The sequence below is a fragment of the Pygocentrus nattereri genome, chromosome 10 (genome assembly GCF_015220715.1).
Source record: "Pygocentrus nattereri isolate fPygNat1 chromosome 10, fPygNat1.pri, whole genome shotgun sequence".
Lineage (NCBI taxonomy): Eukaryota > Metazoa > Chordata > Actinopteri > Characiformes > Serrasalmidae > Pygocentrus > Pygocentrus nattereri.
The window spans coordinates 31,553,679-31,570,735 of record NC_051220.1 but is presented as its reverse complement, the minus strand read 5'-3'; the positions used below and the strand labels follow the sequence as shown (position 1 = coordinate 31,570,735).

Here is a 17,057-nt window from a genome sequence, read left to right as displayed (position 1 = left end):
TGAAAAAAATTCACAAACAACACCAGCAAAAACTTGTATTCACATATTTAGCAGAAGCTCTTCTATTCTACTTACAGGCAAATGTAGTGTCTGTAGATTCTTACTGGCACAAGAGCACCACTGCTGGCCTTCGTTTTTCTTGTAAGGCCCATTTCAATATTAAAGCAAAACAGATTTCAATAGATCAAAGAAAAATTTACCAATATACAACCTCTAGAAGCTTCTTTGAGAGGTAACCTTGGCTGGCTTCCAAACGGTCTCACTAACAATGGATTCTGTTTTCTATGGGCCTCATATCATCCTGGTGGACACATCCAGGAAAAAGCAAAAAGCCAAAAGAGCCACAATATCAAGCATTTAATTAGGTTAGCAAAATCCATAGCAAATTTAAAAAAAATTTGAATTATAATCAGAGAAATATATTGATATATACACACAAGTAAGGTTAACAAGACCATGTACACTAAGTCAAAATTAGCTAACTAGAACAGAAAATGTGGTCTTACAGCCATTTACCAATTGTCAAAAAGTCCAGTAGTTTTCACTGCTACACATGGACAACACTCTGCTAGCATCCACAAGAGTTAATGAACGGACATTCAGTTAAAAAAAAATAACAAAAGAAGATCAATAGACTTTGAATAACATTAACATAAAGGCTTTTTTTAGAAGACAGCACAACGGTTGTACAAACAATTAGCAGCATGCAGAAGAATGCCTTTGAAAAAATTTTTAATTATTCAAAAATAGCCAAGAGAAAAAGACAGGTTTTCCTGTTGGATGAGTAACAGAGGCTGCCTCTTCAGCTGAGCTAATGTGCTAACGGGTACTGAACTGGTTGCTAATGGAGACTTCTTTCAGCAGGTATTTATCCTCAGCAGATGATGTGACAAATATAAGTTTGTCAGATACATATATTTTCACTGTTTCTGAACTTAGCTAACAGTGGCCACAGTAGCTGGTCTAGTCTAGGAGAAAAGAGTAATATAATACTCTTACTTACTCGTAAAATCAAGCACAACTCACATTTTACAGTTCTGCTACACAAAATTGCCATTTCACTGGATTATCGGTCTGCATTTTTCCCATCATCCCATGATAATATGTAACAAATACACGAACAATGATTTCTATGACTGAATACTGGCACCTCGAATGGTTAACTAAGTACTTGAGTATGCGTGCATATCCCATCCTGCTACTATGCCAGGAAATTGAGCCAAGAACAAAACGTAGTTTTGAGTCATGTGAAAACAACTGTTTAAGATGTGTTACAAATAAAACAGATCTCTGAATCTGCTATGCATATAACATTTTTAAACATGCAAGGATCTAATTTACTAGAGACTAAATACCTCAAAAAATACTTATAACTTTCAAAGATGTGATACCATGAACTTCACAAAAAACTTGTGGCAAAATTACAACAGCTGTGGTCACCTTAGTGCACAATATTTATCAGACGGTCACCATTTTGTGGTTTCAGCCTTATCCATTGATGAGGCTGAAACTACAAAATATGTGATAGATTTGAGGAAGCTTTGAGAAGTCCCAGTGAGAAAGAGTCATCTGAGCTACACGGAGGAGTCAAAGGCCTTGTGGATCTTCTTTGTTACTGGAAAGTGCAATGAAGCATCATTTTGGATGATTTTAGTGTTTAAACACACTTCTGAAAACATGCAGGAATGTACTGCACAAGAACTAAAGACTGCCAAATTTGACATTGTCCAGACAGATGAGCAAGGGATATTTGACCACACTCTCAATTAGAAATCATATTTCTGTATATAGATGCAACAAACAATGACCAAGAGAACTAACACTTCAGCTGCTATTGGCTTGCTATTTGTGCACATTCATATGACGTTATTTTTGATATTTGAGGTGCGACAGACGGATCTGACCACTTTTTCCTTCATCAACTTTAATCATCATTATGTACATTAAGTTAGTTATCTAGCATCCCGATTGTCCACTCCAATAGTATAATATTTCTTTCTGATCTTGATGGTTTTTCAGCTTTCTTCTTCAAGTTACACAAATATGTTTCAAACAGGATAGTAGCACAAAGGCTCCTACAAGCCTACAGGACATTTGGAGTTTTCACAGAAAAGCCAGTTTCTGCCCATGACCACAAGAATATTCACACTCTTCCTAGCTTTAAATTAATACTGGCACTGGATAAAAAGTATGTCTTTATCTAAGACCTTCTGCAGCACATAACACTCCAAGTCAGCTACAGAAACGAAGCACTGACTCTGGGCAAATTCAGAGAATTACAATAACCTCTCTTAACAGCACAAAGCTCACAAGATCAACAGAAAACATGAAATGATGACAGATAAATTCCATAAATATATAGTATGGCATTTGAGATGCACAAACTTTGTTTTAAGCAAATAACTGGTCAGTGTGCCTGGTCTTCTATAATGTTACATTCACCTGACTGCATATCCTATGAATATAAAGAATATTTCATACAGATTTATCTCCAATTCACCAGAACTGACCTTACAAAGCATTTCATGGACAATGATTGGGTTTTTTTGTCAGTTGGGCTGAGGAAAATACATGCAAGTAAAATAAATGAGAAAACATGTTTTATTGAGATATGTGATGGCCTTACAAAAACAAAAAAATTTTCAACTGTACTGGTCATCATTTGGGAGCACACAAGAAAGCAAGATAGTTCACCAGCCTGTCTGTTAGATGCAAAAAGAGAATTAAACTGTTAATCACAATTTATCGTTATAGTGAAATGTCACGATCGTGATAAGCCCGTCAGGTTCATGACATCGAAACAACCAGAGCGACAAAAGGCAAAAGGGCTTACACTTTTTGCACTTTTAGGAGAAAGAAGAGATCATTCCTCCCTCAGTTTAAACATTTTGTTAGAAAATAGACTTCATGACATATTTAGATGAAAGCAAAAAGGGATACCATTTTGAAATGACATGTGTGTAACCTAGCAGCGTCAGGAAGGGGATGTTTGTCTGGTTATGTCAAATTGTGCATGACAATGGCATAGGCTGTCACAAAATTGTAAATCTTCAAGGCTATGTAAGTGTGATGGCACAGTGTGAGAAACCATGCACTTACTTGGGGAACCTGTCTTTCAGCATCTTCATACACTGTCGAGTGGGCCGCAGCTGATCGGTGAATTTCGCAATCGTTCTATATTCTGCTCTACAAAGCTTCATCTTACTATGTGCCCACCTTCAGGAGAGAAGGGAAGAGGACTGAGGTATAAAAACGTATTTAAGATTCCTTACACATCAGTAAACTGACATAGCCACATAACGCTTAGTTACTTGATTAAGTAATAATATTATTGCCATTTTTATACATTTATATACAGGGTTGTGCTACGTTAATAACAAAGCATGCATGAATCTGACACATAGCTAAAGCGTACAAAAGAATGTGTAATGGGAACAGCACAAATATCCATCAAACTCCACATCAGCTAGCTAGCTAGCATTCACATTTACTGTCAGGCTGAAGTGGGAAGCTGTGGTACGAAGTAACGTTAAAGAGGCACACTGAGCTGAACGATGCAGTGGACAGTTTTGTCATCGTGTACTTAATGCTTTCTGAGTGGTTATCAGGTATTTATATATGTGTTATAACCATATAATCAACAGAAACATACTTATAAACAGCCTGTGGATGTGCAGGCTGTCGTTCCGCACAGCAAAACACTGCAACGGCTAGCAGCTCAGCTAACAACATAAACAGCGCTAAACCGAGAAATAGACGACAGCAAATTCAACCGGTCTACGCGTCAATGTACCTTCGACACCGTTAAATCAGCCTTATGTCTGCGTTCTCTGCTATGTTTTGCTCCAAAAAAGCCCTTTATGGATGAAGGCGTCGCTGCTGCTGCAACGCTCTGAAGCAGCTTCCTGAATCACTCCCGCGAACAAGTTGAAAGGCGGGCGTCACAAAAAAGTCCATCTCTGATTGGCTAGACTCGCAGGAATTGAGTATGGCCAAAGCTGATTGGCCAGGGATATGAACTTGCAATGAGGCTTTGGCAAACAGTGGGAAGCACTTTGCAAATCCTTTAATATGGACGGTCTGCTTTTTTAGCACGATGCCTTCAAATCTGCGGAAAACCGCCACCTTCCCGGTGCAGTTTAGTGTAAGACGTATGTAAAATCAATGTCTTTTGTTCCCGTCACCCTCTTTTGTCTCTGTCACTGTCCTTTTTATCCACAATCTTTGTTCAATAAAAGAGAAAGTCCAAAGTACTGATAGCATGTAGAATTGTTAGCTACCTTTTTGCGTTTTAAGGACTATTTTGTTATTAATACTTTTCCAAAACCAGTGCTTTTAAACGGTGAATTATTCTGTAATAGGTGTCTTAAATGTAATAAAATACTTAGGTTACAGTTTTTTTTGGTTTGGTTTTGTCAGTCAGTCAGGAGGCAAGTAGATAACCCTGGAAATCCCACTACTGTGAGCTTGAATTACAGCTGAAATGCAAGCCCAAGGTAGGCTATTTTTCTTCGCTTTTGAGAGAATTATTTTATTTATTATGTAGAGAGATGATGATGATGATTATTATTATTATTATATTAAGCGGTTATAAATTACTACTAGAGGAGGGCAAGACACAAATAACGTGGAGTGAAGTGTAACATAGGCATTTAACGTAATTAAACAAGTTCAAGCAGAACATTACTCTCATGATCAAAGCCATCTGTAAAATTTGCCAGTAATTGGACAGATATTTCACCTCAAAGACTTTTGCTTCCATGAAGGTAACTTTTTTCATCATGAATGTTTTTGATTACTGACTTGTTTGTATAAATAACAGAACCCACACCAATATTATGTTAATCAACCTCTTAGTGTCTCTGATATAGTGCCATTTAGAAATATGTAAACAGTTTACAGTCAGAGCTAGCGTACATCCTCCACATGGTGGAGTTAGTTTTAATGCAGTGTTACAGCTAAAGTAAACAACAGGAGAACACCATGTCCTCGTTTTTTTTAAATTTTGCATGCACAGATTCATCAAAAGCATACTACAGATGTAATGTAAATAAAAATTGATTTCAATGTTATTGTGATGTAAATTTGTTTTTCTATTTTGTGCTTTATATGTCACATTTGGCGCAGCATCTTTTCCCTTATCACATTTGTTTTGAGAAATATATTGTTGTGTTGGAAAGCTTGTTATGTTCAAGCAATATAGAACTGTACAGAATGAATTGTGTTTTGCGTTAATTTACCAGGCCTTTTAGCAATTGTAACTGCTAGCCCCTGTTACAGTTAACAGTGCCTATGAGGTAAGTTGTAATGTTTGCACTCATTCTATTTTCACCTAAATTGTTCATAAATTGTAGATGCTGAAAACAAGTTAATGTTTTCCTTTGTAGCACAGATGTGCAGGTTGCTAGTATACAAAAAAAAACTTCCTACATTTTAAAAAAATTATTTAGCAAAAAGCGACATGCATTGGGTTAAGCCTGACTCTTTCCTACCAGTATTACTATTGTTTCTACTAGTGAAGTGAAAACACAGGTAGAGGAGAAACAATTTGAGCTGGACTTTGAAGAGAATTGAAAAGATGGAAGGAAAAGGCAAAACAAATTTGAACAAAGCCTAACAGTTCAGAACATATCATTTCAGTCACTTTGTCACTATATTTGAAGTACAGTAAAGTGCTGGAGACAGTCTACTGCAGTACTGCAAAAAAGAAGGCAATCCTGAGCCTGTGATGTATGATACTGTGTTTAAGCTGTCTCCTCTTGGACTGTGCATGGCAGATAAAATTCTGGAGTCTTAAGGCAGTGTTAGGGTGATTGGTATGAAAGGCTGAGGTCAGGCAGGATGGAGCCTGTTTCCCCTCACAGGTATCAGAGAATTGGAGGTTGTGGAAACAGCGTATGTATTAGGAATGAAAGGATCAGTGTAGTTCGATGGTTTAAAAAGATAAAATCAAAGCTGTGTAATAGCTCTAAAGGCAGGGATCAGAGGTGGCGGGTTTGGGTGTGAGCTGGCTGGAGAAGCTGTGGCGAGCGAGCACAGGCGCTGAGAGGAGAGAGAGAGAGAGAGAGAGAGAGAGAGAGAGAGAGAAAGGGAGACAGAGAGGAGGGGGCTTCTGAGGCGGCGTGTAAACAGGGCAGTGGTACACGCGGTGCTGTTAACCAGCTGTGAAGCCTGCGCACAGTGGGAGATGAATTTGCAAAGGATGTTTCCCTCTGATATCCAGGAGACGCTCCACTGATCTCTGCTCCACTGCTCTCGGCACACCATTGTAGTGCTAAGCACTGTGCTTCTAATGGCAGCATTATACCTTAACGCCTTCGATGCATTTACATTTGCTCTCATACAGAAGGTGGGTGGTTCCCGCCTGGTTTAGTGGGCACTGGACATAAAATATAATGTGTTTTTTTTTTTTTTTTGGAAAAGATTGTTTTTGTACTATTTAATGCTTATATTTATGTGTATACAGGTAGACAGTATGTAGGCATACATAGTATATAGTTTATATTACATTGAAATTATGTTGTAGTCTTTATTTATATTTATGAAAAGACTGTTTTATGTTTTTTCATATTTGAAAAAATGCACTTTCTTAGCAATTTTCACTAATGCTGGCTTTTTTTGATTGGTGTCATATTATATAATCCTCTCTTAAAAATGACAGCATTGAAGTCTTAGTGGTTTTCCACAGGGGCCTCAAATTTTACAAACATTTCAGAGGTCTGTCTTGGTCAAGCTATAATCCAGGAAATGGTGGAGTATTAGCAAAATATCAGATTATTGGAAAATGTATCACTAACACATTATCACCCCGTGAAATCGCATAGCCATATTTTACACCATTAAGAAGATGTGTGCTTTGCAGACGATTTTAAAGCAGCCTTTTTTCATTTATTTTATTAGCGTTTAATGAATGTAATTAGATTGCAAGTAATTAAATGTAATTGTGCTCACAGCGTCCTCCCTCCTTGTTGTAATTTGCCACAAATAACATGTGTGGTACGCACAAATTTATTGGATTAATCGGGGATAGATAATGTTTTTGGATTGTATTTCATACTAAACGGGCAAACGCTGAAACAAAGGCTGCAGCACAAGCTCATTAATCTTTGTCAAAGGGAAGCTCTGCTGCAATTTGCATGAGTGAGGTGGTGGTGCTGCAGAGCAGCCGGGGTTGCCAGAGCTCTCCCTGATTTCTCCAAACTGTTAACGGTGCGTCAATCAGGGCTAACCTAGTAATATGCTGTCTAAGGAGAGTAAAGGGCACCCTCTCTCTCTTGCCCCCAAAAGCGTTCGTTTCTGCTCAGCACTAATTACTCTGACATAAGGAAGTTTAAAGAGTGGTGTGGTGTCTGTATTTTTTTTTTTTATTGAGAAATATGTAGCAAGGTTTTGTATAGCCTTTCAATGTTTCGTTGTTATATAATATGTTTAACAGAGGATTTCATTTCTTGTTTTGATTTAATTCATTGAACAGGTATAGACTACATCCATGCTTTCATACATTAATATGAGCTAATAATGTAAAATTAAATTAGTGATATACAATGATATCCACAGCATTTTGGTATCAGCAAACATTTTTTTAAACCATATCGGCACTGGACAGATGTTGAGATTTCACTGATATTAATGTACTGTAATGTAAAAAAGTAGAAGACCAGGAGATTCTGGGCTACTGTGCCAAAACATCTGCATTTTATTCATGTTACTGCATTTGTTACCCTATACAAATAAATGTTCCATTTTTCTGTAGAGCTACATATCAACATAGATATCAGCAGAAATGTCCCTCAAAAAACATCACACCCACTATTCCCATATCGGTGCATCTCTAAATGCATTCAGAAAATAGAACGATTGAGTAAAGTCAGAGCTTCACTCAATCCTGTTAATAAAAAACAATTTTTGACTTCCTTTTTCCCCCTCATGTGCTTTAGGTCATCACAGAGCCATTTTCCCCGATAATTGGGTTCAGTTGTGATGTGGTGTGTGGTTAAAAAGAGGCAGCGTCCCTCAAAGCCTGGATATCTCGGTCGAGTCCCCACACTGAGTTCTAATTATCTCATCATCAACTCAAAATAGAGAATCAGAAATCCACAGAATGGACATGCCATTCTTCCTCCCTCTGCATGCGCGCATGTGTGCGTGTTACAGCGAGAGCCAGAGAGAGGGTGCTCTGTGTTTGGGATGCTGCTGGCTGTGTCGCCGCCGCTCACGCTGGGCTCTGCTCTCCCCCATTCCTAATATCCTGGAGGCATTTTTCTCATTATCAAATATTGTTTGATGTCTTTGTTTCTTGATGATTAACCGTGGTCACCAAACACTGGTCTGGATTGTTTAAAATTTAATTTTCATCTCTGAAGTGCCCAGAGAGCGTCTGACTGGTGGGGATGCACATATTTTATGTATGCTATTTTTCACATTGAAGCACAAGAGGATGCAATGGGGGGAAAAAAAAGCCTGGTAATTTTCCAGGAGCATCATTAGAGCATTTGGAATGTGATTTATCATCATTGTGCTTGTCTTTTTAAGCTCAGTAAATTAATATATGGCTGCATGGTGCTTGACATTAAGGATAGAAGCATGAATTTCCTCCATGTTTCCTTAGTGTGCGTATACAAGCATATCAGAGAGATGTCTTTTCTAGATAGACACAGTTGGATTTTATGTACCAGTGGAAAAGATTTGCATTTAAAACTATAATTGTGGCTGAGTCATAACCTCTGTTCTTTGTGTGAAATAATTTTCTTCCGGACAGAGTGTACAGTCGCCCTATTAACATGAATGTGGTCGTTTGAGTGGCTCCAAAGACGGATGCCTGGGTTCAGTGATCCGAGATCCATGATATTTATGACATTGTAAGCAAACAAATAGGGAAACAACAGTCTGTGGTAATGTCACCATGTCAAAGTCATGCTGAAGACTTTTGAAATATCTCCGTAGCCGGGGCTGAATGGGCGCCATTGTATCTGCCTAATGACATTATCTAGTAAAATTTGGAGAGAAAGAGAAATGGCAGAAATGAACAGCACCATTGTCTGCCGTGTTATTTAAACAAATTGCGAGTGAAAAGGGAGCGAGGGAGAGAGAGAGAGAGGGAGAGAGAGAGAGAGGGAGAGACGGCTTGGTAAATGAAAGGTTACGCTTTGCCCCGTGTGTTTGTATTGTCAATAACTGGAGAAGGCTGTCAAGAAAGTAGAGAGATAAAGGTCAATAACTCTGACAAATGTGTTTGTATTTGTACACTCCCGCTGATAGCGTCTCAGCATTCGAGCTCGTGTTTGACACTCCACAACAATAACACAAATACTTCTGCTAATAATAGAATAGTAATTATTTTAGCAGAATGAGAGGCGACCTGTAGACACAGCTCAAGCAGCCTGCCAAATGTCACTCAAGTCTATCACGTGAAAATGAAACACATCGGATATTTGGAAAGGTGACGATGAAGTGCAAACAGCTGAATATTATGTCGCCAGATTATTTTTGTATATTCTTTTTTTCTTTCTTTTTTCCCCTGCCTGAATAAATATGGCTGCTGAGGAGTTGTTACAATATGTTTTGAGTGGAACTAAAAAGCACCTATCATAACAAATGCCAGTCCCTCTGTGAAGTATGAAATATACCATATGCACTGTACTTACACTCTGTTATATTACATATATTAATATGTGTGGGTGATGAGTTGTGAACAGATGCCTGCTGTTTCTATGTTGCAGTACGATATATTACAATCCTAATTACAATCATAACATAAATAAGAGCATTGTCTTTATAATTATAATTGTTGCTTTTATTAGCACTGCTGTTCAGAATGACTAAACGTATATTTTCTCTAACCCTCTCACATTTTTAAGTGTTTTTTCCCTCATGTTTTGTGATAAAACCGTGCACACGCCAGACGTCAAAGGAAAGGCGCAGCGGCTGATACTGTTTTAATTGTCGGATAAGGAGGCATGTTTAGTGTATGTGCTCAGTTGCTATAGTGACACAGAAACACTGGACCTTTCCTGACAGTTTTATCTGGCGTACGAGGTAAGAGGAGGTGTGGACTCTAACGGTTAGGCCACGTGCTCACAGACACTTTCATAAAACATCTTGTCTTTTGCGTGTATGTAAATATCTGTGTTTGAGCAAGCAGATATATTCAGGGGAGCTTTGCTTGTCAAATGTCTTTCTGGTTTTGTTGATTGAACTTTAATTTCTTCAGCCTGTCATTTGAAGGGAGGCAAGAGAATTTAATGCATGCTGTGTTTGAAATATTGCATCCTTTTTTTTTTAGAGTATTTACAAAATGTAAGAATAAGTCTAATGGCTTTAGTACTTTTGCTTTCACTCAATGCACTTAAAAAAAAAACAAAGCACTAGGTATTTTGCTGAAAGCTATAACTTTTTCTTTTTTTCCAAGGAAAGAAAAAAAAAGACTCCAGATGTAAAATGCTTGTTTCTGTACTGTTGTGAGCAGGTACATAATGTAAAATGTACTTTTAGTGGAAATATTAATTCCATGGGGAAAGCCAGATATTTTCCCACCTTCTCTTTTTCCGTTGTTGGCCATATTACTTGGTGGTTTACATTTCATGTGATTATGTAAATTCAGAGCTGTTTCTGTGCATTATGGGCCAACGCATTGTCAGGATCTTTTGTAAAGCAGTCAAGTAGCTATTTCTGTATTCTTCTGTATCTGAGAGTGCAACAAAGAAAGTCTTTTGTTTGCAGTTTCCCTGCACTCTCTTCTCTGGTTTGTGACTTGCTACTGTCCCCTAGTGGCTGCTGGCACCTCTTCTCATCCTGTGTGCAGTTAGAAGTCTTCTTTTGCAGCTTAGCTGCTTCTCTGTGTGTGTGCCCTCTTTTCACCAGTTATCAAACTCAAATATTTGAAGCACATATTTGTCCTATTGTATGTCAGAGGGCTCGAAAGGTCCAATTATGCATGTGTGTGTCCACAGCGGTTTTCCTATCAATGGGGAGCTTAATCAGTGTCAACAAAAACAGGAACCCTAATGCTTTGTGTCCATTGTGGGGCTGTAACTCGTGTCAATAAGGCATTGTTTTCCCCCGAGTGACACATCGAAACCTAGGCAAGAATGTTATCAGACCTGTAGAATAGGGTGTGCTGATAATTGTGCTAAAATGCAAGTATGATTATTTGGACAAGCCCAATGTAAATGCTAGAAGGGAATGGCTTAAACGTCCACCCACCATTTTGTAACATGCTTCCGGGAGATGAGATATCTTGTAGTTTCAACCTTATACAGTTCAACTCTGCATCTTTTTTCTGTCAGGATTTGTTGTAGAACTCTTAAAATGAATTGCGTGTGTCCATAAATATTTTGAGATAATGTAGTTTAATAATGAAAACTGTACTCTTGAATGGCTTTAGCTCCACTACAGTTGTATCTCTCACAGCTTTGCTGCTCTGAATTTCAGAAAACCCTCTAATAATTGAGAGGGTTAAATGTCTCCACTGACAGTTCACGGATGTGAAGTCAAGTCACTCATGTCAAACGACCAATTAAATGGGGTATAGAGGATGGCAAGCTGGCCTCTAGTGCCTTGAGCCCCCTGGGAGACCAATCAAATGAGAGCCCTATCACTCAAATGTAAACCGCGTTCATTCATTAGCCCTTTAAGATCCTCATCATTTTTCATTAGAATGCTGTGCACTGAGCTAGTTTGGTTGCTATTAATATTACAGTGTTACTGAGGAATTATTTTAATATTAAGAAAAACATTTCAAGAACAGATTTTCAGCAGAACATCACATAGCATGTAGTAACATTCTGTTACATTTTTGGTGAGACCTTTCTCAGCATTATTGTTTAAATTTTTTATTGGTTTCATACTGTTCCTGTAAAATTAGAAAGTTAATGTATTAAAAAGAAGTTGTATATCAAACACACAAGTAATATATCAACTAATGTGCAAACATTTTAAATTATATTATGATTCATAAATGATGATGTTTTGTTGATTTTCTAAGTGAAAATAAGTACATTTCCTCTACTGTGAACACACTTGTGCACATTTAAATGCAAACTTGATTTTAATATGGAAAAATAAAACATGAAATGTGGTCTGTGCATATTTTATATTTTATGTTTTATATTTTCCATTACATTAAACTCTGTAAATCACTAGAAAATGGTCACTAAAAATTGCAGAAAGGTTCCATATGTCAGTTTATTTGTAGAGGATGCAATAACTTATTTTCAAATCAACAAAACAAATCAAACTTTTTCATGTAACAGTATATCTATTAATTACTGCTGTGTAACTATAGAAACTGCTCATGAATACTCACATTCACAGACAATTATGTATTGTATACATGCAATTGGAAACAAGCTCAGTGCTCCTTGACTGTTTATGTCCTCTTATAGAAGTGGGAAGTGATATTTGTCTTCATCATGCCCTGTCCTTTCTCTCATAACACAACACAAAATAATAAGTCACATACCAACAAGAGTTAAAGAAAGCACTTCTACTGTCTTTTATATTAAATTATTATTTTTTTAAAATCAGTGAATGAAAGATACATGCTTAAAGCCATTTGATTGTCTTCATATCCTGAGAACCTTTATTGCTAGAGAACTGTTCTGTGGTATCAAAGGTATTTCACAGCCTCACACCTGTTCTAGGGGTCGAAGAACTAATATATTTGCTTAGTGTTTAAGATCCGCATTAGCTAAGATTGATCAAACGTCGTGCGGATTAACATCCCATTTCCACACACAAAGCTGACTTCTCTGTTTCTGTTTGCTGGATCGTTGGCTTCCGCAGTTCACCTCTGACCTCAGACGTGCCATTCCAAACTGCTGAGAGCCTTCAATCCCACAGATAAATCCCATCAACCTTTTCTGTTGGCTTTGTTTTCATCCTCCTCTCTCTTGGAACTTTTAGAAATACAAATATCGTTTTTCTTTTTTTTTCCTCTCCATACTTGGCAGTGAAGCAGAGCCGCACTGCATCAAAATTCAGCAGCATGACAGTTTGTCAGAGGACCACAGCTTTTTATATTTATATTTATATTCTTTTATATTCATATCACACTTGTCTTCGAGTTCCTGCTTTTATCTATATATAGCTCTGCCTTGTTTAAAGCTCAGTGTCCTTGACAAGGAGGAATTACACATTGCTACGCAGCATTGGGGACAGTAAAGCCTGAAACGTTGATCACAGATTTGATGGAGCTGCTTTCGGATCTGCCCCAGCTTAAACTAACACACACACAGGTGCAAATGTGGCACACAGCACGAGTGTGTGACTTCCATGTCTTACACAGCATAATTGCTTCACTGCTTATAGTATTTCACTGAAAATACTGACGCACTTGCAGATTTTTTTAGGGTTATATTGGAGGATAAATATTTTGACGGTGAAGACGGAGTCCAGACTTTGGACTCGAGCTGCACATTGAGTCCTCACAGGCACCGCCACATGTTGTAATGAAAGGTCTAACAACTGTCGTTACAATAATAAACTATTTAATTCCATAAGGAGCCATTCATTATTTTCTTTCAGTGAAATGTATTTATAGGTACTTTAAGGTATGTGCATACGTGTTTGCGTGCAAGTGTGTGAGGTCACACAACTCGAGTACAACAAGGTGTCACACTGTCCATGTACAATGCCTCTTACGGACCTTGTTAATTTTTATGGCTGAAGTTAATTTTCTATTTTAGTGTGAATTTCAAGGCAAAGTGATTCTGGTGGAAAAAAAAAATTGTAGCCAAGACTAGATTTATAACTGCACTAGTTATGGAAAAGTATTACTGGTCTCAGGGGAGGCCAAATAACTGTTTACGACTGGCCTGAGAACGGCTGCACAGATGATGAAGAACCTGACAGCGTTTTCCTCATGTCTGTTCTGTCTGATCTCCTTCTCTACCTCGTTCTCTCAACCCTCTCGTCTTCTGTCTTCTCTCTCTCCTCTCGTCACTGTCATGGCCCCTCCCTAGTGGAGGCACAGCCGAACTCATTGTGGAATTCAGCAAATATTCAGAAACTTGTTCTCCATGAACCATCCCTTATCACAGCATCAGCGCCACATGTTCTGATGTGTTTCAAATCATTATATGAGGAGACCTTCCCTACTTTTGTGTATTTATTACATTTTACAGGTAGAACTGTGTAATATATGATATAGTTTTTTAACGCTAAATGGTAAACGTTACAGTATGCCTTTCTCAGTAGATTATGTTCAACATCAGTACTTCTAGAACACATAATACACTTCTAGAGCACATAATCACAGTATTTTTCATCCATAAATATGACACTAAGTATTGTTATAATGATAAATTATATCACAGTACACCTTTCTCAGTGTGTCATCAATGCTTCTAGAACTAAAGAGAGTAGAACTAGTTTACTTGCATGTAGTCATGTATGTGAAACATTAAATAGCAAAAATGAATTTATTAAGTTTTTTGTCAGCATTTTTAAAAATGTTTTGGACAATTTCACAGTATTTATCATTATTGTGATAAATTACATCACAATGTGTTTGTCTAAATATATCATGCGTATCATCAGTATTTAAAGAAAAATGATATCATAAATATATCAGTATTGGCGGATAATTTCTTAAACATGAGTTATTAGCATTGAACTGATGATGACAGATTTGGCTGGTATTTCAAACCAATATTTGATAATGTATATTGTACTTTGGTATAGCAGAGCATTTGGGTTGTCTTCATAAAATGTATGCATTTTATTCATTTTACTCCATTTGTAACCATCTGCAAAGTTATTTTTACATACATGCATACATACATCTTCTAAGCCGCTTCTCCTTCTGGGTCGCGGGGGGTGCTGGAGCCTATCTCAGCTGTCATCAGGATACAGGATATTTTAATTTTATTATAATGATACATTTCACTGTAACACTAATCCAGGTAGATGCATTTCTATGTTTTATAAATATGTTTGTCTTAATATAAGGATCAATAAATATGTGCATGAAAAATATCAGATATCGGCATCGACCCACAGTTCCTGTATCAGTGCAGTTCGTCTTCGATAATGTTTTTTAAATGTGCTACTATTGGGGGATTTTGTCTGTACCAACTAATCATAACTCAGGGAAACAAGCTATTGTGATGCATTCATGTATCATGAATATACCTTAGACTATCATGATATTATGTTTTTGCTGTATCGCCCACCCCCAGTGGTGCACTGTGGCTATTTCCACTTAGGAATTAAGAAAAGCTGAATCACAACTTATTTTTCAGAAAAACTGAAAAGCATGAAGTGGTGAAAACATCTCTAAGCATCATGGTAGTATGTCTTTGCCATATCTCCCACCTCTGTTTACAGATTATGAAGTCTAAGGCAAAGGTTCCCAACCCAGTCCTCAGGGCACCCCAGATGGTCTGTCATTTCTCTGTGGCTCTGAGGACCAGGTTGGGAACAGCTGATCTAAGGTATTTCGTGTCCTCGGCTTAGGTGTTCTGATTAGAAGCTGTTGGAACTACCTCTTCTTCAAGTTACGAGCCAAGGCCTATGACAGTAGCCTCCTCAGAGGCATTTGATTGAATGCATCCCCAAAATGTGATCATGTTGTGACATTTTAAAAAATGGTTGACCTTTCTATCAGGGTAGCACCTGTGTCTGCACCTGGTGAGAGAGCTTGAACTCATTTATTCAAAAGACAGAGAGTTGTGGGAAAAGAAATAGTATATGACTGTTTTCACACCAGCATTGTTCTCCTCTGAAACATATGTTTAGACAATTTAACAAATTGTGCTGTACTTCACACTTTTTTCTCTCCTCCTCCACTTTTTCATACTTTTCTCTCCTTCACTTTTGCACATTTACTTTTATCCTGAAGATGATGTAGCCCTTATTTGTTAGGGATGCAATGAAACTTGTGGGCCAAAGCTCACATATCCCATATGATTTATGTACATGTCTTCTAATGCCAATACCAATGCTGATGCATAAACATTAATGTAATGTAACATTGGAGGCTAGATCTACCTAAATCAGCATACCAGAAAATATTAGGTTTAACATTAGGTTAGTTTTATGATAATTGGACCAACAGAAATGCATCCAAATTGTTAGGAATGAAATCATGTTGCATTAAGTTACATGGAAATTATTATTTATTTCTCACTGTTGCACAAAAAACTTGTATCTCCATGTTGCTTGTTTTTGACTTTTTTTGCATAAAACTTCATCATAAATTCATTTTTCCTCTTGCTCTTCTCCTTTAAAGTTACCATTTTAGAAATATGATGTTTCATTCCAGCAGAAACTATTTATTTAAGGATGGTTGTGCATCACCACTTATTTGCTATTTAAAGTTCCAGCAGTTCCATTTGGTCTCTAGAGTGAGACACATTACCATTTACTTTACTATTATTACTATTCTGGAAAAAAAATGTAATGCAGATTTGAGAGCTGGCACTGTTCATAATTTAAAAAGAAATCAACAACTTTTGAGCAGATGCTTCCTGCAGTTCAGTTTGAATTTATCTGCACAATGGGATTTATTGTTTTGCTTATAAAAAGAAGTTTCTTAACAAAGGATTAATAAATCTCTTTCGATTACTTTTCTTCTCATCATGGCTGGTCCAAATGGACAGAACAGTCATTTTTAATGCTTTTTTTTTTTGCTCTTTTTTTTTCTTTTTTTTTCTCTCTCTCTCTCTGCTAATTGAATAGCAAATTCTAAACATGCATACAGTCCTAATTCCTAGTGATTTAATGACTTAGCTGCATCCTGGCAGTGGCCCATTCATCATAGTTCCTAATGAGGCAGCATACATTGACAAGTCAGTCAAGGCTGTGAGTGCAGCTCTGTCACATTGTCTTGTCATGCCGTGCTAACCAAGATCACAGATTAGATGAAAGAGGTAGCGTTTCTGCGTGATCTGTTTTTGTTTGTGTGTGCTTGTGGGTGCTTGGGTGGGTGTGTGCATATACATCCTCAAAAGCTACCATGAGCATTTTCTCATTGCCATGTTAAAGCTCTGTAAGTGCATTTGTTTTTTTTTTTTCCTTAATTATTTTTATTATTATTATTTTTACACCATTTAAAA

General features: G+C 37.3%; 1 protein-coding gene and 1 long non-coding RNA gene across 5 annotated transcripts in view; one reads left to right on the top strand and one right to left on the bottom strand.

Moving 5' to 3' along the window:
- cdin1 (CDAN1 interacting nuclease 1) overlaps window positions 1-3,912 on the bottom strand; it is a 69,796-nt gene extending 65,884 nt beyond the window's left edge. For 3 of the 4 annotated variants that reach the window (XM_037541723.1, XM_037541724.1, XM_037541725.1), the window contains exons 1-2: window positions 3,653-3,781; window positions 3,100-3,216 (exon numbers count right to left, since the gene is read on the bottom strand). In XM_037541723.1, the coding sequence (XP_037397620.1) occupies window positions 3,100-3,216; window positions 3,653-3,732 (197 nt within the window). In that variant the 5' untranslated portion in view covers window positions 3,733-3,781. The other variant, XM_017690906.1, reaches the window with a different exon arrangement.
- Window positions 3,913-4,063: 151 nt separating this feature from the next.
- The window catches only part of LOC108423445, a 46,843-nt gene continuing 33,849 nt past the window's right edge, over window positions 4,064-17,057 (top strand). The window contains exons 1-2 of the long non-coding RNA XR_001857560.2: window positions 4,064-4,151; window positions 4,420-4,496. This is a non-coding gene — a long non-coding RNA (uncharacterized LOC108423445). The remainder of the gene's footprint in view (window positions 4,152-4,419; window positions 4,497-17,057) is intronic.